Source organism: Dunckerocampus dactyliophorus, chromosome 4, assembly GCF_027744805.1.
Source record: "Dunckerocampus dactyliophorus isolate RoL2022-P2 chromosome 4, RoL_Ddac_1.1, whole genome shotgun sequence".
Lineage (NCBI taxonomy): Eukaryota > Metazoa > Chordata > Actinopteri > Syngnathiformes > Syngnathidae > Dunckerocampus > Dunckerocampus dactyliophorus.
The window spans coordinates 372088-396504 of record NC_072822.1 but is presented as its reverse complement, the minus strand read 5'-3'; the positions used below and the strand labels follow the sequence as shown (position 1 = coordinate 396504).

General features: G+C 45.3%; 3 protein-coding genes across 8 annotated transcripts; 2 read left to right on the top strand and 1 right to left on the bottom strand.

The window, feature by feature from the left end:
- Positions 1-21: 21 nt before the first annotated feature.
- LOC129179921 (bile salt-activated lipase-like) lies at positions 22-5017 on the bottom strand. Of its 2 annotated transcripts, XM_054773774.1 has the most exons (14): positions 4700-5017; positions 4437-4499; positions 4185-4323; positions 3966-4113; positions 2614-2733; positions 2308-2505; positions 2115-2245; positions 1953-2060; positions 1761-1884; positions 1423-1609; positions 1146-1349; positions 452-649; positions 267-374; positions 22-207 (listed from the first exon to the last, which is right to left on the bottom strand). In XM_054773774.1, the coding sequence occupies exons 3-14, from the start codon at positions 4251-4253 to the stop codon at positions 138-140; spliced, it is 1665 nt and encodes a 554-aa protein (XP_054629749.1). In that variant the 5' UTR covers positions 4254-4323; positions 4437-4499; positions 4700-5017; the 3' UTR covers positions 22-137. The 2 variants fall into 2 exon arrangements, with proteins under 2 accessions (XP_054629749.1, XP_054629750.1); XM_054773775.1 differs by having other exon boundaries at positions 4185-4499.
- On the top strand, positions 2367-11320 carry tsc1a (TSC complex subunit 1a). Of its 2 annotated transcripts, none has more exons than XM_054773752.1 (22): positions 2367-2494; positions 4793-4875; positions 5414-5546; positions 5857-5960; positions 6177-6329; positions 6431-6575; positions 6649-6803; positions 7073-7146; positions 7227-7360; positions 7475-7527; positions 7581-7692; positions 7765-7863; positions 8016-8266; positions 8333-8436; positions 8521-8573; positions 8691-8857; positions 8928-9104; positions 9181-9291; positions 9364-9486; positions 10413-10600; positions 10673-10780; positions 10855-11320. In XM_054773752.1, the coding sequence occupies exons 3-22, from the start codon at positions 5441-5443 to the stop codon at positions 11285-11287; spliced, it is 2850 nt and encodes a 949-aa protein (XP_054629727.1). In that variant the 5' UTR covers positions 2367-2494; positions 4793-4875; positions 5414-5440; the 3' UTR covers positions 11288-11320. The 2 variants fall into 2 exon arrangements, with proteins under 2 accessions (XP_054629727.1, XP_054629728.1); XM_054773753.1 differs by having other exon boundaries at positions 10673-10737; positions 10855-11069.
- On the top strand, positions 11184-24371 carry ak8 (adenylate kinase 8). Of its 4 annotated transcripts, none has more exons than XM_054773780.1 (16): positions 11184-11272; positions 11385-11446; positions 11605-11743; positions 11828-11912; positions 12023-12072; positions 12145-12255; positions 12350-12415; positions 14638-14719; positions 14836-14907; positions 14966-15160; positions 17545-17667; positions 22947-23036; positions 23289-23424; positions 23497-23577; positions 23721-23850; positions 23928-24371. In XM_054773780.1, exons 3-16 carry the CDS (start codon positions 11660-11662, stop codon positions 24015-24017), a joined length of 1395 nt encoding a protein of 464 aa, XP_054629755.1. In that variant the 5' UTR covers positions 11184-11272; positions 11385-11446; positions 11605-11659; the 3' UTR covers positions 24018-24371. The 4 variants fall into 4 exon arrangements, with proteins under 4 accessions (XP_054629755.1, XP_054629756.1, XP_054629758.1 ...); XM_054773781.1 differs by having other exon boundaries at positions 12347-12415; positions 17602-17667; XM_054773783.1 differs by having other exon boundaries at positions 12347-12415; positions 23721-23782.
- Positions 24372-24417: the final 46 nt, after the last annotated feature.

The window sequence follows — 24417 nt, the reverse complement described above, 5'->3', positions numbered from 1 at the left end:
TGGAAGGAGGAGGCGGGGCCAACTGCAGCATTTTCACGTGAAATCTTTTTTCTTTTTCTTGTATGGAACAGATTGACCTCGCTAATGACTTTATTTGATTTCAACAGTTACATAAACCACTATCGCTTCTTCTTGCTTCACAGCACCTGCGGAAGGCGGCTGTACGTGCTCGTCCAGTAGTTGACGTAGTCGCGTCTCAGGTTGTAGCTGGAGAGACAGTTTGTGTGTTAGCGTCCAATGGCAGGGAAGGGACGTCTTTGAAGTACCTGACAGAGGACTTGCTCATCTGGTGGTTGATGGTCAGGAAGGGCCGGTGAGTTGTGGTAAAAGGGGGCCACTGGACCGGGACTTTCCTGTCTCCTTGGTTGGGATTACTGGACACGAGAACACATGTGGGTCAGAACGGTTTCTACACTCAATTGGACGGCAAGTGGGAACAGTGGGAGCGCACCCCGTTTTGGCGAAGTTGGTCCAGTATGCGATCATGTAGCGGGACAGGTCTCTGTGTCTGGGGAAGTAGATGAGCGGGGTGGCGAAAGGTTTCCCAAACAAGTACTGCAGGTCCTCACTATGCTCTGCCTCCACCCAGCGAGGGAATCCTGGGATACGAGTCTTCATGTTGAACAGGTAGGAGAACGTACGGGCGCCACTGGGGGGGGCGAGAACAGGGAGTCAGCTGTGCACGCTAGCATGCTAACATCAACATGTTTAACCGTTCCATGCTGCCCAGCGTGTCCCACAGTTGCAGTAAAGTTCATATCAAGCGCCTATAATTAATTCATTCATGCATAGGCTATTATTTCATCTCACGGTAATAAAGAGCGTTACTTTTATACTCAGTATGAGACGCGTACTTTCTTTCATAATGTTTTTAAAGGAGTCGCCATAGTTGTGGAAAAGTTAGGACAATTCCACCCAAAAAGGGGAACCAGGGGGGCCCCAATAAGATTTTTTTTCCACAGGGCCCAGAATTCCTGGCGGCACCTGTGACGATGCCATCTACTGTACAGACGTGGAACCCCGAGGTGCATTCACAGACAGGCCCGTTAGAATGAACGTATGGGCAACACTGCTGTCCACAAAGTGGCAAGCTAAGCTAACTAGCCTGCCATGCTCCATCCGGTGAGAAGTTCCTGTTTCTGTACCTGCTGTGGTTGGCATGGAGCTGCAGGGCGGTCTGAGTTGGGACCAGGAACAAGAAGTCAGTCTCAATGTCTGCCACCGTCTTCTTCACCACCGCTGGCTCCGGGATAGAGCCCCAGTGGGCGGAGTAGACGCTCAAAGCTGACCCAACGGCCGCGTTTCCTTTTTCTTTCGTCAGGCCGGCCAGAAGACCCCTGACGTCCTCTCTGACGTGGACAAGAAAGGTCGGACATCACGTGTGACATCTGGTGTGACATGTTAGCACTCAGGGACGCTCACACGGTGGTGTTGGCGTTCCTCTGGTTGATGGAGGGAACGTCGACACCAGCAAAGATGTGTCCATCCATGGAGTTGACGCCGGCCATGTAGTCCACGTCGGCCGCGTTGTGAAAGAGCCGGCTGGGATGCTCAGGGAGGAAGTCGCCGTCCACCACAGGGGCGAGTTCTAGAAGGTCCATGACTACGCCTACACAGAGTCGGGAGGCAAGAGGGTGGAGCTTCAAGGGTGGGTAAGGAACACAGGTTTGTGTGTGGATATGATTGGCTGTGATACCCACTTCTTCTCACAGCAAAAAAACATCATCCTGCATTGGGACCCGCCCCCTTGTCATCCTCACCTTTGCCCAGCATTAGCAGGATGTCAATCTTTCCTGCCATGGTGAGTCCCACGGGGTCGCTCATCTTCAGACACGTCAGCATCATGTCCTCGTCGCTACGGTAACAGCCCACCTTGCGGGCGATCTGCGGAAGTGTGCCTGTGGTGAACAAACAGGAAGTGTGACAGCTTGAAGGACGCTGGTTTCCAGTACCTTCCTGGTGAGCGCCATGGGGTTCCTCTGCAGCGCCCACGGACTCAACGCCACGCCGCACTGAGTGATGGCTCGGCGGAATAATCCTGTACTGTGGGGGGACAGCATCTGATCTCACAGGTTAGCTTGTTAGCATCTATTGGACACCAGCAGCAGTCTCACCTGGAAGCTGACGCTCGCGGCGCCGGCCGATTGGCCGAAGATGGTGACGTTGTCTGGGTTTCCTCCGAAGGATGCGATGTTCCTCCGCACCCATAAGATGGCGGCGTGCTGATCCCACAACCCGTAGTTACCTGAAGAGCATACATCACCTCAGCTACGCTCTCGATGAGCATCAAAGGCTTGACAGTCGGACCTGGCAATCGAGCGTCTCCACTGCTGAGGAAGCCGAGCGTTCCGACTCGGTAGTTGGCCGTGACTACGATGACGTTTCCTCTGTCTGCCATTTCTTTGCCGTCGTAGAGCGAGTCTCCCAGGATGGCCAGGTCGTTGGACGCCCCCAACAGGAAGGCGCCGCCAAACAGATACACCATGACTGGCAGGTTGGACGACACTGACAACACGCAAATGCACACGCACGCACACACACGCACGCACACACACACACACACTGACTAAACAAAGTTCTTGATGTGTGTGTTTGTGCGTGCGTGTTGCGTACGTGTGAGTCCCTGAGGAACAAAGACGTTCAGGTAGAGACAATCATGGCTGCCTTGGGTTTGCGTCTGCAACAACGTCACCTGCAGGCAGCGCTCAGCATATTTGTTAGCCTTCAACACACCTGCCAACACAAACATCACGTATGAACCTTCTTACATCTTACTCACATGTTAGCAACACCCAAGCCACTTCTTTTTGCACGACTACTTGTTTACCACAAAATTACGGTTCTGAAAAAAGTTGTACATTTACGGAAAAAAATCTTACATTTATGAGAATAAAAAGAAAATACAAATTTGTAAATGTACAAGAAAAAAGTTGTAAATTTGCAAAAAAAAAGTCGTACATTTCTGAAAAAAACACTAAATTCATGAGAAAAAAATTGTTAATTTACAAGAATAAAGTCGTAAATGAATGAAAAGAAGTTTAAATTTATGAGAAAAGAGTCAAAGTTACAAGAAAAGGCGTAATATGAGAATAAAAGGTGTAAATTTACAACGAAAAAGGTTGTAAATGTATGAGAAAAAAGTCATACATTTATGAAAAAAAAGATTGTGGAATAAGTCGTACATTTACGAGGACAAAAGTCACAAATTTGCAACTTTTTTTCTGGTAAATTTATGACAATTTTTCTTGTACGATTAAGACTATTTTTCTGGTAAATTTACAGGAAAAATAGTAAATTTACGACTACAATTGTATATAATATAATAGTAAACTTATCATTTTTCTTGTAAATTTGAGTTTTTTCTGTAAATTTACGAGAAAAATAGTGGTAACTTTACGAGAGAAAAAAGTCGGAAATTTGCAACTTTTGTCCTCGTGACAAAAGTCGGAAATTTGTGAGAAAAAAAGTTGTACATATACGAGACAAAAAAGGCGTACATTAACGAGATTTTTTTTTAATACTAGGAGAACAAAAGTCGTAAATTTACGAGGGAGAAGTTGTTAATTTCTGAGAATAAAATCATAAATTTATGAAAAGAAGTTGTAAATTTACGAGAAAAGTGGTAATTTACAAGAATAAAAGTTGTACATTTGCGAGAAAAAAAGTTCTATAAATACGGGACAAAAAAGGCATTAATTTACGGGAAAAAGTTGTTAATTTACAAGAATAAAGTCAGAAATTTACATGGAAAAATGTTGTAAAGTTATGAGAAGAAAATATTTATGAGAAAAAAGGTTGCACAAGAACAGCAGCGATAGATTTATGAGAAAAACAAGTAGTAGTTCATGTTAAGAACATGTTTTATAGCACGAGTACATGTTGATACCAGTTATTGTTAACATGTTCCAAGTGCCATTTGGGGTTTTCGTGACACAAAAGGGTGGAAGAGTCAAGGTTGGAGTTACCGCTCCATCCCGGGTGAGCTTTGGGTTTCTCCCACAGTTCAGGGGTGTCGGCGAACGGGATCCCTTTAAAGACGTCCACAGTTCTGAAAAGTCCCATGCTTTTACTTACCCCCTGCACCAGCCCCCCCTCCGTCTGCACCACCCCCAGCTACACAACACACACACACAGTGTCATTAACATAGCACAGACATGTTAACTTTGAAAAAGTATATTTTTACCTTTGCGGCTGAGATCGCACCCAAAGTGACGCTCATCAGCGTCGCCAGCATCATTACCGTCGTCTTCATTCTCCTCGCGCCTGTCAGCCAATCAGCTGCGGGTTTTTATAGCTGCGCCGTGCACCGTCCGGCTGGGACCCTGAACGCATCGCCAGCACGCGTCCCATCAGTACGAGAAGTCCTCTCATTTTGTACTAGCTAATAATAAATACTGTATATCAAATAGCATCCGTGTGATGACGCCATCTTCACCTTCATTAGTAATCGTTTCGAGAGTGATTTGGTGAAGTTTGTGTTGGTGTGCTTCTGGTTTCACTGAAACAGCAGAGACGTGAGAACAAGCACAGCTGCTTAGTGACTTTATCTCAACGTGTAAACACTAAGTCCACTTTACTAAGCCACAGTCAGCATTTTCTAGCTCGTATCATTTCATTCGATAGCCACAAAAGCGCTATAAACATGTCATGAATTTGTATTTTGTTGTAAATATTTTCAAAGTATTTTAACTCGAATACCTTCATATCACTTGACTTTTCCTGTACTTGGATCAAAAAAAACAAAACATTTCAACTTTTGTGCCCTGACTCAGTCGTGACATTGATTGACAGGCACAGGTGTCATGCGGCTGCAGTAGGCGGGGCTTGTGGTTACTCAACATGGCGGCGCCCTGCTCAGATCAACGCGTCTGAAGGTAAAACTTGTCTGAGCCTCAAACTCTAACGTTCTTCTCTTCGTTGTCTCTGTTTAACGCAAGCTGGAAGTTAACATCGTCTTACGGCTGGACGACGAGCATGATGGCTCCGAGCAAGCTAACCTGATAAAGACCGGACAGCTGTTAACATGGTGGCTCGGCTAGCTTAGATAACTGAGCCGTGTGTATTGTGCGCGTGACACCGAGGTGTGACGTCACCTCATTAGCACTCGTAAATAATTTCATTGGACCCTTCCTCTGTTGCGTCACAAGTCAGTGGCGCCTTTCACACAATGGCTGTGAAGTGAAGCGGAATATTGCCGCAATGTCACTGGCTTCAGCACGACAGTATGATATGTGACACAAAATGGCAGCTTTTACAGCCGAGTTGGCTAGTCATGTTTAGGGTCGTCACACTTGTTTATTTGTTTATTTTGGTTGCATGAAAGTGCAAAGTTGAATATTTTCTTGGAATGTGAATGAACTTTGACCTATCTCACTTGTCAGCCATGTTTTTTTGGTTACCTTTGATTGAAAGGGAGGCGTGTGCGTGTGGGTGTTCACAATGTCCAAGGAGCAGAGTATCGGTGAGCTCTTGCTCTCATTGGACAGTTCAGACCTGCAGGAGGCGGAGCAAGTCAGAGTAGCAATCAGCCATCAGTTGAATTCAGGTGAGTTTGGGCAGTGTTTCACAGGCCTGCAAGCTCTCTGTGGCAAGGAGCCTTAACACACACACACACACACACACACACACACACACACACACCCAGAAGCAGCAGTGACACTTTCAACATTTTCAACATCTCCACATAAACATACGTAGACATTGAGAAGCCTTGTCGGGCCAAATTGATCTGTGGCGGTCAAAATGAATTAGTGGCTGGTCACCAAAAGCGGGGTTGTTCACCAGAGTTATCACCATCACACACCTTCAACCAAAGGGGGGGGGAGTGGCTTCTGACCTACAGTGTGTCCTGTCAGACAGAGGAGGCGCTGTCCTCTGCAGCCTGGTGGACTTCTACTTGAACTCTTCGTCTTGTCAAGCCCTGCAGCTGCTGTCCTCCATCAGAGAACATCTTCATAAGGTCTCACGCACACACTCCTCTCCTTTTTATGGTGAATTGCAACCATCAGCATGACCACAAAGGTTTGAATTTCCCCTCATACGTTCATGCTCTTGTGGGCGTGGCCTAAAAGCACAGCTCCACCCCTATGAGTGCAGTCCACCAATGGTGGTGGTAGCTTTTATGATAGTTGATGATGATGATGATGATGATGATGTAGTTTACTTGTGTCCTCAGCCACTGCTGGACAAACTCAATGAAGTCCTTTCCAGGCCAGCCAGCCGATTGGCTGCTGTCACCCTGCTGGGTCACATGATCAGCCAACAACCGCCCTGGATTCATCACGTCAGCCGCTCGCCGCTGCTGACGTCATTGCTGCGATGCCTCAAGGTGATGATGCATACACGCACGCACGCACGCACACGAGTGTAACAGGGTCTGCTGTCAGTCGACCAACGTTGTGTTGTGTGTGTGTGTGCGCGTGTTGTCAGAGTGACAGTGACGTGCTGGTTCTCATCCCTGGAGTCCTGGTTCTCATCACATTGCTCCCCATGATCCCGCACACTGCCAAACAACACATCTACGACTTCTTTGACGTGTTTGGACGCTTGGCTTCCTGGAGCCTGAAGAACCCCAGTGACTCTTTGGTTTAAGTACAGTAATACATGTTCAGAGAAAGATCCTGATTGGTTGTCTGCTCTCTCCACAGGCCGCGCCCATGTCGGGCATCTTGTCCACCTGCACGCCAGCGTCTACTCGCTCTTCCACCGACTCTATGGAATGTTCCCCTGCAACTTCATCTCCTACCTGAGACTCCACTACAGCATGAAGGAGAACCTGGACACTTTCCATGAGGTGGTCAAGGTCAGTCAAGACCAGCACAGGCTTCTGTAGACCTGCTGGCACCCACGTGGACTACTGTAGACCTGCTGGCACCCACATGGACTACTGTAGACACGCTGGGACTATTATAGATTGTAAGATGCTAGAATGATGTTCAAATGTGTGTGTGTGGAGGGGGAGGGTGCCGCACGAGACCAGAAAGGACCAGTAGTGTCCTAAATGGACATCAGGGACATCTTGAATGTGGGCGTGTCTTCATGGCGACTCCTTTGGGCCTTTTTCTGTTTCAGCCCATGTTGGAGCACGTCAGAGTTCATCCCGAGTTGGTAAGCGGCACTCAAGACCTGGAAGTGGATCCGTCCAGGTGAGTCCTCTGGCACTGATGTCATCCATACTTTGATTTGACAGGCTTTTATTTTGAAAGGTTCTTTTTCCATACGTCAGGTGGAGGCGCTATGAGGTCCATGACATCCTCATCGAGTGTTCCCGTGTGTCTCTTGACCCTCTAGAGTCGTCTTGTGATGGCGGCATCTCCTCCTTGCCCCTCCCTCACCGGGATGTCCCCCACAGCCGCAGTGGTGAGTCCTTGTCATTGTGACCGGCCTGTGTCTCATGTCCTTGTGCTTTCCACGTGGGACATCAAGCAGTGTGCAGCAACAAGGACACAATGTGGACACCTGTCTGTCCCGCAGGAAGTCTACTCAACTTCTCCTCTCCAGGGCCACCAGACCACTTGGACGTACTGGTATGTCCGCATGTCTGTCTGTCTCTTTGTCCACTCAGTGCCACTATGTCCAGGCTGATGATGTCACCTGGAGCCCCTCCTCTGTGTGTGGGTTGTCCACCCCTCCTCCTGAAATGGTCACTGTAAGCCCCGCCTACCCCTTGAGTAGAACCAGCTCAATGTCAGGTGAGACACACACACACACACACACACACACACACACAGATGTGATCAATATCCCTGTGTTTGATTTTGAAGGAGCCACAGGAGGCACCTCTGTCACCCGCCCACAGGTCAAGCAGCAGCCAATCAGGAAGGGGGAAGATCCAGACCACGACGATGTCATGACTGGTGAAGGTGAGCTTGTCTTCACATCTTTCGGGCTCTTCCCCTAAGATGTGCTTCCTTCGTGGCCTCGCCAAGCCCCACCCACCACCCCATCATGGGGTTTCCATCAGACACCCCCCCACCCCCGCCTTGTCCCTGATTGTTTGTTGTTTCATCTGCAGACAGACCACGCCCACAGCCGCCTTCCTCCTCCCTGCCCGCCCTCCTCACCTCCACACCCGCACGCAGCCACACCCCTCCCCTCCCTGACACCCCTTTTCCACCTTGCTCTGTCTCACTGTGTGTCACCCCGCCTCACCCCTCCAATGCCACCCACAGCCTGGAGGAGGGAGGCACCGCCCCCTCATACGACTTCCTGTTTGAGCTGGCTCTTCCCCGAGCCGCCATGTTGTTTCTGAAGAGGAAGACGCAGGTAAAACAAGAGTCTGAGTTGATCTGTGTGACTTTATTCGCTGCAGTGTGCTGCTCGCTCCTGTAGGAGGCGCAGGAGAAGACGGCAGCACAGGAGGAGGTGACCTCTCATTCTCCCCTGGACTTGTTGGACCAGCTCATCAGCCATGGCCACCAGACACACGCTAGCAGGTGAGGCTATTGGTGTGCTTGCATTAGCGTTGGGCGAGGCTGAAGCTAAATGCGTGTTTAGTGAAATGATGACTTTGTGTGCAGGTGGTTGGATGAGAGTCATTGTGGAGGTAAACAAGTGAGCATGAAGAGCAAAGGTACTAACAGCAAGTCATCACAGTGGACCACCATTGGCCCATGTGCACGTGTGGGCGTGTAGTGCTTGTTTACACGGTTGCCACGACGCTGCACATGTGATGGTTTTTTTGTGTCAGGCTCCGCCCAGGGGGAGGAGCTTCAAGCCCTTAGGAGCCAGTTGCTGCTGGTCCACACTCAGCTGCAGTACGAGCGTTTCAAACGTCAGCAGCACGCCATCCGTAACCGCCGCCTACTCCGCAGGGTCGTCAGTGCTGCCGCGCTGGAGGAGCAAAGTGTTGCCATGGTAACGTAGACGCCTACTGAACCCACTCGCTCGCGTGCCATTTACGCCGTGACGCTTTCTCTTCTCCCAGCGAGCGCAGCTGGCCGTCCAGGACGAGGAGATCCGGTCTCTGAGGTCCAGTCTGGATGATGAGCAGCGACATTCCTCTCAGTTGCGGCTCAACACGCAGGAGGAAGAGCTGCGCACGCACGTGCAGCATTTGCAGCAGCAACGCAAACAGCAGCAACAACAACACCTGAGAGTGCATGTAAGCCCCGCCCCCACGACCACAACACATACATCCCTCCACGTTGGACTCACTGCCCTCTGATTGGCTGATCCAGAGCGAGCTGCAGGAGTGTCAGAGCAGACTCAGGGATTTGGAGGCGGAGCTTCAGAAATCCAATCGCAAAGCTTCCAATGCAGAGCATCGGCTCAGCCAGCTGTCACTCAAGGTGAGAGAAGGCTCTGATTGGCTGACCGTGCTGTCAGGCAAAGTCTGATGATGATGTTGTGTTTTTGTGCAGCTGAGCGGCAGCGAGAAGTTAAACCATCAGATGTTCTTTCAGAACCAACAGCTGCTTCTGCTCCGACAAACCAACAGAACCCTGATTGAGCGACTGGAGGGTCCACATGAACACAGCTGCACTGTCAGAACAACACACTGCATAAGACATAAAACACACTACATACATCATAAAACACAACATTAAACACACTACATAAGACATAAAACACACTACATAGATCATAAAACACAACATAACATACACTCTACATAAGACATAAAACACACTACATACATCATAAAACACATTAAACACTGCATAAGACATAAAACACACTACACAAGACATAAAACACTACATAGATTATAAAATAACAAAACAAACACACTACATAAGACATAAAACACAACAAAACAGCACACTACATAAAACACACTACATAGATCATAAAACACAAAAAACATAACACAGTACAAAAGACAAAACACTACATAAGACATAAAGCAAAACACTACATAGAGCACACTACGTAGATCATAAACACAACAAAACATAAAACACCACAAAGACATAAAACACACTGCATAGATCATAAAACACAACAAAACATAAAACACACAGTGTCAAACTGACAAAACACAGAGCAGCACATAAAACAGAAATCACAGTACATTAAACACAGTGCATCGAACTGAACATTAAACACAAAACAACATGAAACAGAACAGAACATAAAACAATTACATAAAACAGAAAAGAACATAAAACATAACTAAACATACAACAGAAATCACAGAACATAAAGAACAACACTGAACATAAAACAAAGCCATAGAACAAAAGATAACATAGAAAATAGTATATAGAACACAAAAGAAAACAAAGACATAAACCAACAAACAACATAGTACACAGAACAGATTACATAAAACAGAACATGAAACAAACCAGAAAACACACAACATAAGAGTAAGACAAAAACATACAACATAAAGAGCTAACATAAAAGAGACGCTAGAAGATAAGACCGGAAACACCGTGTGATGATGGTTGGGTTTGTCGGTTAGGAGACGAGGCTGCTGCAAGGCATTCTGGGTAGAGAGTACCAGAGTCTGAAGGAGGCGGAGCTGCAGCAGAGACAGAAGCTGGAGGCGGTCAATCACAGAGCAGCAGAGCTGGAGAACCAGCTGGCCAAGAAGGAGCAGCTGATTGAAGATCAAAAGAAACTTCTGGATGACACCAAGAGGCAGAGCAGGTCTGTGAAACGCCGCACGGCAACTCAGGCTTCGCCTCTCTGACGGCTTGATGGCTTGTGTTTGTGAGCCAGAGGCGAGCTGTTGGCATGCGAGGCGAGCTGCGGCGCTCTGAGGAGGATCGTCCAGACGCTGCAGAGTGAGATGCTTTGTCTGTACAGTCAGCTGGACGCTCTCAGCAGGTCCTACTCAGCCACGCCCTCATCCACCAATCAGAAGCCAGGATTCTCATGCCCTGTCTTCTCTTCACCTGCAGGCCAGACGAGGGCGCTGCCCTCCCCGCTGCTCCACCTTCCTCATGTGTGGGGGCTTTGAATGGTGGCGTGGCACGCCTCTCCACATCTCCTGTCCTCCTCTCCCCTGTGTCCACCTCTCCCCTCTCTCTGTCCCCCATCGAATCACCGCTGGCTGTGGGTTCCTTCCTGGAACAGAGGGCGTGGCAGCTCTTCAGACCACCCAATCACAGCCAGGAGGAGGAAGAAGAGGCTGAGGAGGAGGAGTTCCAGACAGGAAGTCCTCTCATGAGTCAGGAGGCAGAGGAGGCCATCCTCCTGGCAGGAAGTCCCCCGACTCAGACCAGCGTGTTAGCGCCGCCTCCCAGCGATGCTGCAGACTTGTCGCTGGCGGTCCGCCAGAGACGACATGAGCTGAGCATCATGGACTACGATGAGATGGTGCCAGACTTGTGATTTGCTGAATGAAAATAAATATTTCTTTTGCTGCACGTGCCTCTTTTCTTACCTGAAACACAAAGCATTGCTCACGTGGCTGTTATGCGTCACTTAGTCACGCCCTCCTGCGCGGGACGTTTCCCTGACAACGACCCAGGCGTCCTAGCAACAGCAGAGGTAAGAAGACATTTTTTGGAGGTAAAGTCTTTAATTTGACTCGTGTGTTGGTTTGCATGCTAGCTACTTTGGAGCTGCTAGTTCCGCCATCGTGGACGAACCTTCACACCACTTTATTTTCTCATATCCACGTACTTGTCATGTTCTCGTCCAAACAGACGGAAGCTAACAATTAGCATAGCAGACTTCATCCTCCTCTTCATCGCGGTCGTGATGGAGGACATCGTGAAACCTCTGAAGATCCCTGCTCAGATGGCCATCTACGCTGACCAGCACAACATCCTCCACCTGGTGCAGGTGGGCCATCATTCTCCTAAAGTTTTCCCGCCGTCAATGCCGTCATTTCCTGCTGCAGGAAGGCAACTTGAGTGTTTGTTTCAGAGCTTGGTGTCCAGCCTGGCGGTGGACCAGCCCGACGACCCTATCTCCTACCTGCTGCTGCTGCTGCGGGACAGCAGCGTGCACGGTATGTGCGCACTAACGTGCTACCATGCTGGAACACTAGATGGCGCTGCTTCCACGGCGCATTCTTCACTGACGTGTGCGTGTTTGTGCCTGTTCGTGTGCGTGTGTCAGTTCCCAGAGTGGTTCTGCTCGGGCCACCTGCAGTGGGAAAACACACCCTCGTGAGTTGACACCACATGACTCGTGTCATTAGAGTCCTGCTGACTGTTCTGATTCTGATTCTGGCTTGTCAGGCCCAAAAGCTGTGTGCTGATCTGGGAGCAGTTCATGTGACCATAGAATGTTTACTTGACAACCAATCAGAGATCAGCGAACAAGCACGCCAATACACACTCAAACAACAGGTACACACACACACACACACTCACACACTTGAAATACACAGCATGTTAACTAAGGTAATGTGTGCGTGTGTGTGTGTGTGCGTGCATTCAGGAGGTTCCTGATGATTTGCTGGTTCTGTTGATTCAAGAAAGACTCAAACACACTGACTGCTTCAACAAGGTAAACACACACAACCTCCACATACACCATCCTGGTCTACATACACTGTCCTAGTGTGTCCTGGTTTAGATGGCATGCCCTGGTCTAGGTAGTGTGTCCTGGTCTAGGTGGCGTGTCCTGGTCTAGGTGGCGTGTCCTGGTCGAGGTGGCGTGTCCTGGTCTAGGTAGCGTGTCGTGGTCAAGGTAGCGTGTCGTGGTCTAGACAGCGTGCCCTGGTTTGTGTGACATCATCAGGCTTGCTGTCAGGCATGCATGTGATGGCATGCCGTGGTGACAAAATGGCGCCGTGACACACTTCCCAGAAGACGGAGCATCACATGTCTCCAGAGAGCAGCTGTCAATCATGTTGTCACGTCGCTGCTGGTCTCCGATGTTCCTCATTAACTTCCCGCCCCCTGTCTTATATGCACGCTAACATGGACTTACAAAGCATGGACACTTCCTGTCTCATTCACCTTTGCCGTCTGTGGTGTCATACATACATACATGCATATATATATATATGTATATACAGTATACGTACAGTATATACCTGTGTGTGTGTGTGTGTGTGTGTGTGTGCGTATATATACATATATATGAATATATACATATATATACACATACATATATACATATTCATATATGTGTGTGTGTGTGTGTATATGTACAGTATATATGCGTGTGTGTGTGTGTATATACATGTATGTATATATTGTGTGCGTGTATATATAAATACACATATATATATATATACACACACACACACACACACATATAAATACATATACAGTCAAACTTGTCTATAGCGGCCACTAGAGGGCGACTGTGGCCTCTATAGACAGGTTGGCGTCCAGTTTGAATGTTGACCAGTAGAGGGCACTGTGGGACTGTCAATAAAAGTTGTACAGCACTACTAGGCTTGTTAATATCCACGACCCACAGAACAAAGCTGTGCTAGTAATGTCTTACGCTTGTTTTTAATATTTTACTTTTTATACGGCAGAGTGTCATTACAGCTTTAGTTCATCAGGAAGTGACGGGAAGTGACGGTGGGCGTCCCGAGCAGGAGAGCTAGGCTCAGTGCTAGCTGTGAGTTTGGAGAGAGTTGGGAAGTGTGTTTATGTTGGCGTGGATGTAAAGTCCTGCAGTGTTCTCCGCTGTTAATAAAGCCATTGAAGTGCATCGGCGACGTGAGTCTCTCCTTCCCCACAACAAGCGGCATTACAGTATTGACCAGTGCACACCAGGAAATAAACAGTGTCATTTCTTACAGGCATTGGCTGGACAGCTATGTAGTGGGGCTTGTTTAACCTTTGCCTTGTGGGCAAGCAGGAAGGAGAGACGATGCTGAGAGATGTGTGTGTGTTCTGAGCTGCTGTCTGGTGGCCTCGTTCAAGAAATAACGTTTGCAGAAGCAACAGGAGAAGTTTCCTTCTTAGCTTCGGAGTTGAATAACACTGACAAGTTAACAGACTAGTAGCGAACGGAAAAGAAGACGGCTTTGTTTGTGTGGAATACAGAAGATGAGGACTTTGATGGATTTGTGGATGAGGATTGATGAAAAATAACGTGAGTACATTCTAAAATACTTCAATTAAGTACAACCCAACTCAGTTTTGCTCTCGCTGCCGCATGCATGCTAGCGTATGTTTTTTTTTTTTATTGTAGCGTCGCTGGGAGCACGTCCTGTTCCCAGCCTACTTTGCGGTAATGTTTTGGTGCAAATGCTCTTAAAGTTACATGTTTGACCAGGAAATAGCAAGCTCAAAAGAAGACGGCTTTTTTATGTGGAACAACTGACAGTTTGTGTGGATCTTGTGAATGATTGTGACTGAGCTAGGACTCAGTAATTAAAGTCTACACATGACGGCTTCATTGATTGAAAAACAAAACTTTTTCGTGCATGAAGCTTCTACCTGAGTCGGTAATTTGGCCGCTATATGCAGTCATATATTGACCAAGGGAGACAAAATGGGTGGCCGCTGGCCGCGTTGGACAGGTGACTGCTATACACAGGGTCTATAACACGTAAATTTTCCGCGGGGGATTTTTCAGTGGCTGCTATAGGCAGGTGGCCGTTCTATAAAGGTGGCCGCTAAGACAGGTTTGACTGTATATATATTAATATATATTATAGTATATACAGTACATACATGTATATACTGTATAAAGCTATGAGGAAAGGAGACATGCTCAGAAAGGAGCAAAGGTGGCATGTGAGGCTCCTTGGTGTCTTTCAGGGTTGGGTGCTGGATGGACTTCCTCAGACTCGGCTGCAGGCTCGGAGTCTCCAGCAGGGCGGCGTGATTGCCAAGCACGTTGGTGAGTCGTCATGGTCTAGTTCTTCTGGTGGAGACGCAGAGGACGCGCATGCTGTCACAAGCGTTGTTTGGATGGCAGAGGAAGTGATGTCATGGCGTGATGTTGATGTGTGACAGTGATCCTCGAGGCTCCTGAAGAAGTTCTGCTGGAGAGGTATCGTGGAAGGCTGGTGGATTCGCTGACAGGAGGTCAGTAGACGTTTGAGATCAAAATAAAGTGCGGGGTGACATCACTTCCTGTGTGCAGACGTGTACCACGAGACCTTCATCAAGCCGGATGTTGACGCCGTGGGGAAGGGTGTGGAGAAGAAAGTGTCTGAGAGTCAGCTGATGGCCGAGCTGCAGCGTTACCGCTGTGAGGTCACAGGTTTAAGCTCCGCCTACTGCCACATTTTGAAGACCGTTGATGCTGACCAGCCTCCTCTTGACATCTACCAACAAGGTAGATGTCACACATACACATACTGTATACATACATATACACATACATATACACATTTACATATACGTCTGTGTAGGCATTGTTATGACGTTAGCATCTATTGTTCTGGCTCGGCCCTGGCTCCACCTCATCTGCTAAGAGCTGTGGGTTTTGGTCTCAGTAACCTGCTGAACACAGGGTCCAAATTAAACATCTACACCTTAAAGCAACCAATCACTCTTTTGAGGACAGCGAGGTAAAGATTTTGGCCAAAGAAAACAGATGGTTTGAAAGAGGAGTAAAGGAAGCTATTTTTGTCAAACAACAGAACCCATCATTGAATCGGAATGGTGGTTTGAGGTTTAATTTGGACCCTGTGTTCAGCAGGTTACTGAGACCAAAACCCACAGCTCTTAGTCTTGCAAATGAGGTGGAGCCAGGGCCGAGCCAGAACAATAGATGCTAACGAGCCAGTATTAGAGTCGTTCATACCCAACTCAGGAAGCTACACTTCCCTTTGATCGGAGGTGCTAATAGCAGGAGAGGATTAGACCTCAACTCCGCCCAGTCTTAGTGTAAGGAACCAATAGAAGGAGGGTGTTGGCACACCAATTCCGCCCACTCTTACTGTATTTAAGGCCTAGGCTACCAGCACTTATTAGTTCGCTGACGAAGCTCTTCGGATGAGGAGCGAAACGTCCGACACCTTCTTCACAGAAGTACAGATGACGTCTCAAGAAGCCTTTCCCTCGATTTACATATACGTATACACATACATATACACATTTACATATACGTATACACATACACATACATATACACATACACATACAAATACATATACACATACAAATACACATACACATACATATACACATACACATACATATACACATTTACATATATGTATACACATACATATACAGTCAAACCTGTCTTAGCAGCCACCTTTATAGAAGGGCCACCTGCCTATAGCAGCCACTGAAAATCCCCCCCAGCAAATTTACATGTTATAGACCCTGTGTATAGCAGTCACCTGTCCAACGCGGCCAGCGGCCACCCATTTTGTCTCCCTTGGTCAATATCTGACCGCATATAGCGGCCAAATTACCAACTCAAGTAGAAGCTTCATGCACGAAAAAGTTTTGTTTTTCAATCAATGAAGCCGTCGTGTGTAGACTTTAATTACTGAGTCCTAGCTCAGTCACAATCACTCACAAGATCCACACAAACTGTCAGTTGTTCCACATAAAAAAGCCGTCTTCTTTTGAGCTTGCTATTTCCTGGTCAAACATGTAACTTTAAGAGCATTTGCACCAAAACATTACCGCAAAGTAGGCTGGGAACAGGACGTGCTCCCAGCGACGCTACAATAAAAAAAAACATACGCTAGCATGCATGCGGTAGCGGGAGCAAAACTGAGTTTGGTTGTACTTAATTGAAGTATTTTAGAATGTACTCACGTTATTTTTCATCAATCCTCATCCACAAATCCATCAAAGTCCTCATCTTCTGTATTCGACACAAACAAAGCCGTCTTCTTTTCCGTTCGCTACTAGTCTGTTAACTTGTCAGTGTTATTCAGCTCCGAAGCAAAGAAGGAAACTTCTCCTGTTGCTTCTGCCAACTTTATTTACTGAACGCGGCCACCAGACAGCAGCTCAGAACACACACACATCTCTCAGCATCGTCTCTCCTTCCTGCTTGCCCACAAGGCAAAGGTTAAACAAGTCCCACTACATAGCTGTCCAGCCAATGCCTGTAAGAAATGACACCGTTTATTTCCTGGTGTGCACTGGTCAATACTGTAATGCCGCTTGTTGTGGGGAAGGAGAGACTCACGTCGCCGATGCACTTTAATGGCTTTATTAACAACGGAGAACACTGCAGGACAAGCCTAGTAGTGCTGTACAACTTTTAGCCGCAGTCCGCAGTGCCCTCTACTGGTCAACATGATTATTCTTTTTTTTTTTCCCTTTTTTTTTCTTTTTTTTCCTCTACTGGTCAACATTCAAACTGGACGCCAACCTGTCTATAGAGGCCACCTGTCTATAGCGGCCACTTTTGCAGCCTCCCTCTAGTGGCCGCTATAGACAAGTTTGACTGTACATATACACATACATATATACACATATACACATACATATACATACATATACTGTACATATACACATACATATACATACATATACACATACCTATACACATATACATATACTGTACACATACATATACATACACATACATATACATATACATATATACTGTACATACATATACACATACACATACATATACACATACATATACACATATACATATACATATACACATACATATACACATACACATACCCATACATACTGTATACTGTACATGTAGTACTGTTTGTCTGTGTGCTGTAGTTCTGGCTTTTCTCCGGACTCAGCGTTGTTCTAGAACTCCCAGAATCCTCCTGTTAGGTCCACCAGGATCAGGGAAGACTCATCAAGCCAAGCTGCTGGCTGAAAAGTACAAGATGGTGGACGGTATGCACAAACACACCATGACACTGTGACACTATGACAGTAACACTGTAACACTATGACAGTAACACTGCAACATTATGTCAGTAACACTGTAACACTATGACAGTGTACTGTAACACTATGACACTAACACTGTAACGCTATGATACTAACACTGTAACACTATGCCAGTAACACTGTAACACTATGCCAGTATACTGTAACACTATGTCAGTAACACTGTAACACTATGACAGTATACTGTAACACTATGACACTAACACTGTAACACTATGCCAGTAACACTGTAACACTATGTCAGTAACACTGTAACACTATGTCAGTAACACTGTAACACTATGACAGTATACTGTAACACTATGACACTAACACTGTAACACTATGACAGTAACACTGCAACACTATGACACTAACACTGTAACACTATGACACTAACACTGTCACACTATGACACTAACACTGTAACGCTATGCCATTAACACTGTGACACTATGACTGTAACACTATGACACTAACACTGTAACGCTATGACACTAACACTATGACACTAACACTGTAACACTATGACAGTAACACTGTGACACTATGACACTAACACTGTAACGCTATGACACTAACACTATGACACTATGACACTAACACTGTAACGCTATGACACTAACACTATGACACTAACACTGTAACACTATGACAGTAACACTGTGACACTATGACACTAACACTGTAACGCTATGACACTAAGACTGTACCACTATGACACTAAGACTGTAACACTATGACACTAACACTGTAACACTATGACAGTAACACTGTGACACTATGACACTAACACTGTAACGCTATGACACTAACACTATGACACTAACACTGTAACACTATGACAGTAACACTGTAACACTATGGCAGTAACACTGTAACATTATGACACTAACACTGTAACACTATGACACTAACACTGTAACGCTATGATACTAACACTGTAACACTATGACACTAACACTGTAACACTATGACAATATACTGTAACACTATGACACTAACACTGTAACACTATGACAATATACTGTAACACTATGACACTAACACTGTAACACTATGACACTAACACTGTAACGCTATGACACTAACACTGTAACGCTATGTCATTAACACTGTGACACTATGACAGTAACACTGTAACACTATGACACTAACACTGTAACGCTATGCCATTAACACTGTGACACTATGACAGTAACACTGTAACACTATGACACTAACACTGTAACACTCTGACACTAACACTGTAACGCTATGCCATTAACACTGTGACACTATGACAGTAACACTGTAACACTATGACACTAACACTGTCACACTATGACACTAACACTGTACCACTATGACACTAACACTGTAACGCTATGACACTAACACTATGACACTAACACTGTAACACTGACAGTAACACTGAAACACTATGACACTAACACTGTGACACTGACAGTAACACTGTGACACTGACAGTAACACTCTAACACTCTGACAGTAACACTGCAACATTATGACAGTAACACTATGACACTAACACTGTAACACTATGACACTAACCCTATAACACTATGACAGTAACACTGTGACACTATGACCGTAACACTGTAACATTATGACAGTAACACTGTAACACTATGACAGTAACACTGCAACATTATGACAGTAACACTGTGACACTATGACACTAACACTGTAACGCTATGCCACTAACACTGTAATGCTATGATACTAACACTGAAACACTATGCCAGTAACACTGTAACACTATGACAGTATACTGTAACACTATGACACTAACACTGTGACACTGACAGTAACACTGTGACACTATGACAGTAACACTATGACACTAACACTGTCACACTATGACACTAACACTGTACCACTATGACACTAACACTGTAACGCTATGACACTAACACTATGACACTAACACTGTAACACTGACAGTAACACTGAAACACTATGACAGTAACACTGTGACACTGACAGTAACACTCTAACACTATGACAGTAACACTGCAACATTATGACAGTAACACTATGACACTAACACTGTAACACTATGACACTAACCCTATAACACTATGACAGTAACACTGTGACACTATGACCGTAACACTGTAACATTATGACAGTAACACTGTAACACTATGACAGTAACACTGCAACATTATGACAGTAACACTGTGACACTATGACACTAACACTGTAACGCTATGCCACTAACACTGTAACGCTATGATACTAACACTGAAACACTATGCCAGTAACACTGTAACACTATGACAGTATACTGTAACACTATGACACTAACACTGTGACACTGACAGTAACACTGTGACACTATGACAGTAACACTATGACACTAACACTGTCACACTATGACACTAACACTGTACCACTATGACACTAACACTGTAACGCTATGACACTAACACTATGACACTAACACTGTAACACTGACAGTAACACTGAAACACTATGACAGTAACACTGTGACACTGACAGTAACACTCTAACACTATGACAGTAACACTGCAACATTATGACAGTAACACTATGACAGTAACACTGCAACATTATGACAGTAACACTATGACACTAACACTGTAACACTATGACACTAACCCTATAACACTATGACAGTAACACTGTGACACTATGACAGTAACACTGTAACATTATGACAGTAACACTAACACTATGACAGTAACACTGCAACATTATGACAGTAACACTGTGACACTATGACACTAACACTGTAACGCTATGCCACTAACACTGTAACGCTATGATACTAACACTGAAACACTATGCCAGTAACACTGTAACACTATGACAGTATACTGTAACACTATGACACTAACACTGTGACACTGACAGTAACACTGTGACACTATGACAGTAACACTGTAACACTATGACAGTAACACTGTGACTTTATGACAGTAACACTGCAACATTATGACAGTAACACTGTGACACTATGACACTAACACTGTAACGCTATGCCACTAACACTGTAACGCTATGATACTAACACTGAAACACTATGCCAGTAACACTGTAACACTATGACAGTATACTGTAACACTATGACACTAACACTGTGACACTGACAGTAACACTGTGGCACTATGACAGTAACACTGTAACACTATGACAGTAACACTGTGACTTTATGACAGTAACACTGTAACACTATGACAGTAACACTGCAACATTATGACAGAAACACTGTAACACTATGACAGTAACACTGCAACACTATGACAGTAACACTGTGACACTATGACAGTAACACTGTAACACTATGACAGTAACACTGTAACACTATGACACTAACACTGTAACACTGACACTAACACTGTAACGCTATGATACTAACACTGTAACACTATGCCAGTAACACTGTAACACTATGACAGTATACTGTAACACTATGACACTAACCCTATAACACTATGACAGTAACACTGCAACATTATGACAGTAACACTGCAACACTATGACAGTAACACTGCAACACTATGACAGTAACACTGTGACACTATGACAGTAACACTGTAACACTATGACAGTAACACTGTAACACTATGACACTAACACTGTAACACTGACACTAACACTGTAACGCTATGATACTAACACTGTAACACTATGCCAGTAACACTAACACTATGACAGTATACTGTAACACTATGACACTAACCCTATAACACTATGACAGTAACACTGTAACACTATGACAGTAACACTGCAACACTATGACAGTAACACTGTGACACTATGACAGTAACACTGTAACACTATGACAGTAACACTGCAACATTATGACAGTAACACTGTAACACTATGACAGTAACACTGCAACATTATGACAGTAACACTGTGACACTATGACACTAACCCTATAACACTATGACAGTAACACTGTAACACTATGACAGTAACACTGCAACATTATGACAGTAACACTGTGACACTATGACACTAACACTGTAACACTGACACTAACACTGTAACGCTATGATACTAACACTGTAACACTATGCCAGTAACACTGTAACACTATGACAGTATACTGTAACACTATGACACTAACCCTATAACACTATGACAGTAACACTGTAACACTATGACAGTAACACTGCAACACTATGACAGTAACACTGTGACACTATGACAGTAACACTGTAACACTATGACAGTAACACTGCAAAATTATGACAGTAACACTGTAACACTATGACAGTAACACTGCAACATTATGACAGTAACACTGTGACACTATGACACTAACCCTATAACACTATGACAGTAACACTGTAACACTATGACAGTAACACTGCAACATTATGACAGTAACACTGTGACACTATGACACTAACACTGTAACACTGACACTAACACTGTAACGCTATGATACTAACACTGTAACACTATGCCAGTAACACTGTAACACTATGACAGTATACTGTAACACTATGACACTAACCCTATAACACTATGACAGTAACACTGTAACACTATGACAGTAACACTGCAACACTATGACAGTAACACTGTGACACTATGACAGTAACACTGTAACACTATGACAGTAACACTGCAACATTATGACAGTAACACTGTAACACTATGACAGTAACACTGCAACATTATGACAGTAACACTGTGACACTATGACACTAACCCTATAACACTATGACAGTAACACTGTAACACTATGACAGTAACACTGCAACATTATGACAGTAACACTGTGACACTATGACACTAACACTGTAACACTGACACTAACACTGTAACGCTATGATACTAACACTGTAACACTATGCCAGTAACACTGTAACACTATGACAGTATACTGTAACACTATGACACTAACACTGTAACACTATGACACTAACACTGTAACGCTATGACACTAACACTATAACACTATGACACTAACACTGTAACACTATGACAGTAACACTGTGACACTGACAGTAACACTGTGACACTATGACAGTAACACTGTAACACTATGACAGTAACACTGTAACATTATGACAGTAACACTGTAACACTATGACAGTGACACTGACAGTAACACTGTGACACTATGACAGTAACACTGTAACACTATGACAGTAACACTGTAACATTATGACAGTAACACTGTAACACTATGACAGTAACACTGTAACATTATGACAGTAACACTGTAACATGGTAACGCTGTGCGGGTGTGTTAGTATGTTGGACTGAGCTGCTGAGATGGGCTGAAGCTGACCAGTCAGCTGTGGGAGAAGAGGTCCGATCACACCTGCCTGCTGCACTGCCAGGTGGGTGGAACTTAGCATAGTGGGTGGAGCTTATAGAAGGTGACTATTGTTGCTAACAAAGTGACTATTTGAAGACATAGTAGTGGTAGACAACATGCCAGCGTGCTTGTTGTTCTCCAGTACACAAGCCAACAATCATATGACATGTTCAATTGACACCCCTAGTTTTCCACAACAGAATATTTTTTGAATATGCAATAATAATCATAACAATAGTAATCATGTCATCACAGCTGTGTGCTCCACTTCCAGACTCTGTGACCCTTCAACTTGTCCAAGAACGTCTGAGCCAAGTGGACTGCAGCTCCAGAGGATGGATCCTTCACCACCTTCCATGTGACCTTCAGCACGTCAAACACCTGCAGCAGTCACCCAACTCACCCAACAGGTACACACACACACACACACACACACTTTGTGTTACGCTTCACATCATGACTTTTTTCCCTGTGTACTGCAGGGTTTTCTTCCTGGAGTTGACTGATGACCTTTGCTTGGAAAGACTCACACTCAGAACCACAGACCCTGTCACTGGTCTCAGGTCAGTGTACATACATACATGGGACACCTACTGTACATATGGACACACAAAGACACCTACGGACACTTTTAAGCAGCAAAGACTGTCAAGTGAAAAGGACATGAAGACAATCACTTGATCCGTGATGTCACTTCCTGCTTCAGCTTTCATGCTGTGACTCGACCCGCTCCGGATTCTGAGGTCCAGAACCGTCTGCAGAGCAGAAGTGAGGACAGCACACGCACGGTCACACACGCACTCAGTGTGTACAGGACACACACTGCAGGCTTGCAGGTACACGCACACACACATCAGTGTCATTTAGGTTTTAATGTGTGTGTGTGTGTGTGTGTGTGTGTGTGTGTGTGTAGTGTGTGTTCCCAGAAGGCGTGCACATCGATGCTGATCAGGATCCTCAGAGTGTCTTTGAGGTTTTGGAGAAACATCTCACCAGTGACTGACAACACTTTGTGTGTGCCGGTGTGCTCTTTCACCACGCACGTTGACTTGAAGGCGGAGCTTTGTGGTGATTGACAGCTCATACAAGTCTTTGTCAGGCAATTTTGGTAAACGACTATAATTAATCCTCCTCTGTAGTCCCTGCGTGATTGACAGCTCTATTTTAAGACTTCCTGTCAACAGCAGGAACTGGGGCGGCAGAGACATGATATATGACGGACACGTGGTCACGTCAGATGTTAGTGTCTTGAGCATTCCGTGCTTTTACTTTGTCCACGACTTATTGTTTTTTGTAATCCAATAAAGATGATTACTACAAGTTCGACAATCTTCACAAAGTCTGCTTTTTCACGCGAGTGTGTTTCATGTGACCTGACTCTGCAGTTTTACTATGAAACGTAA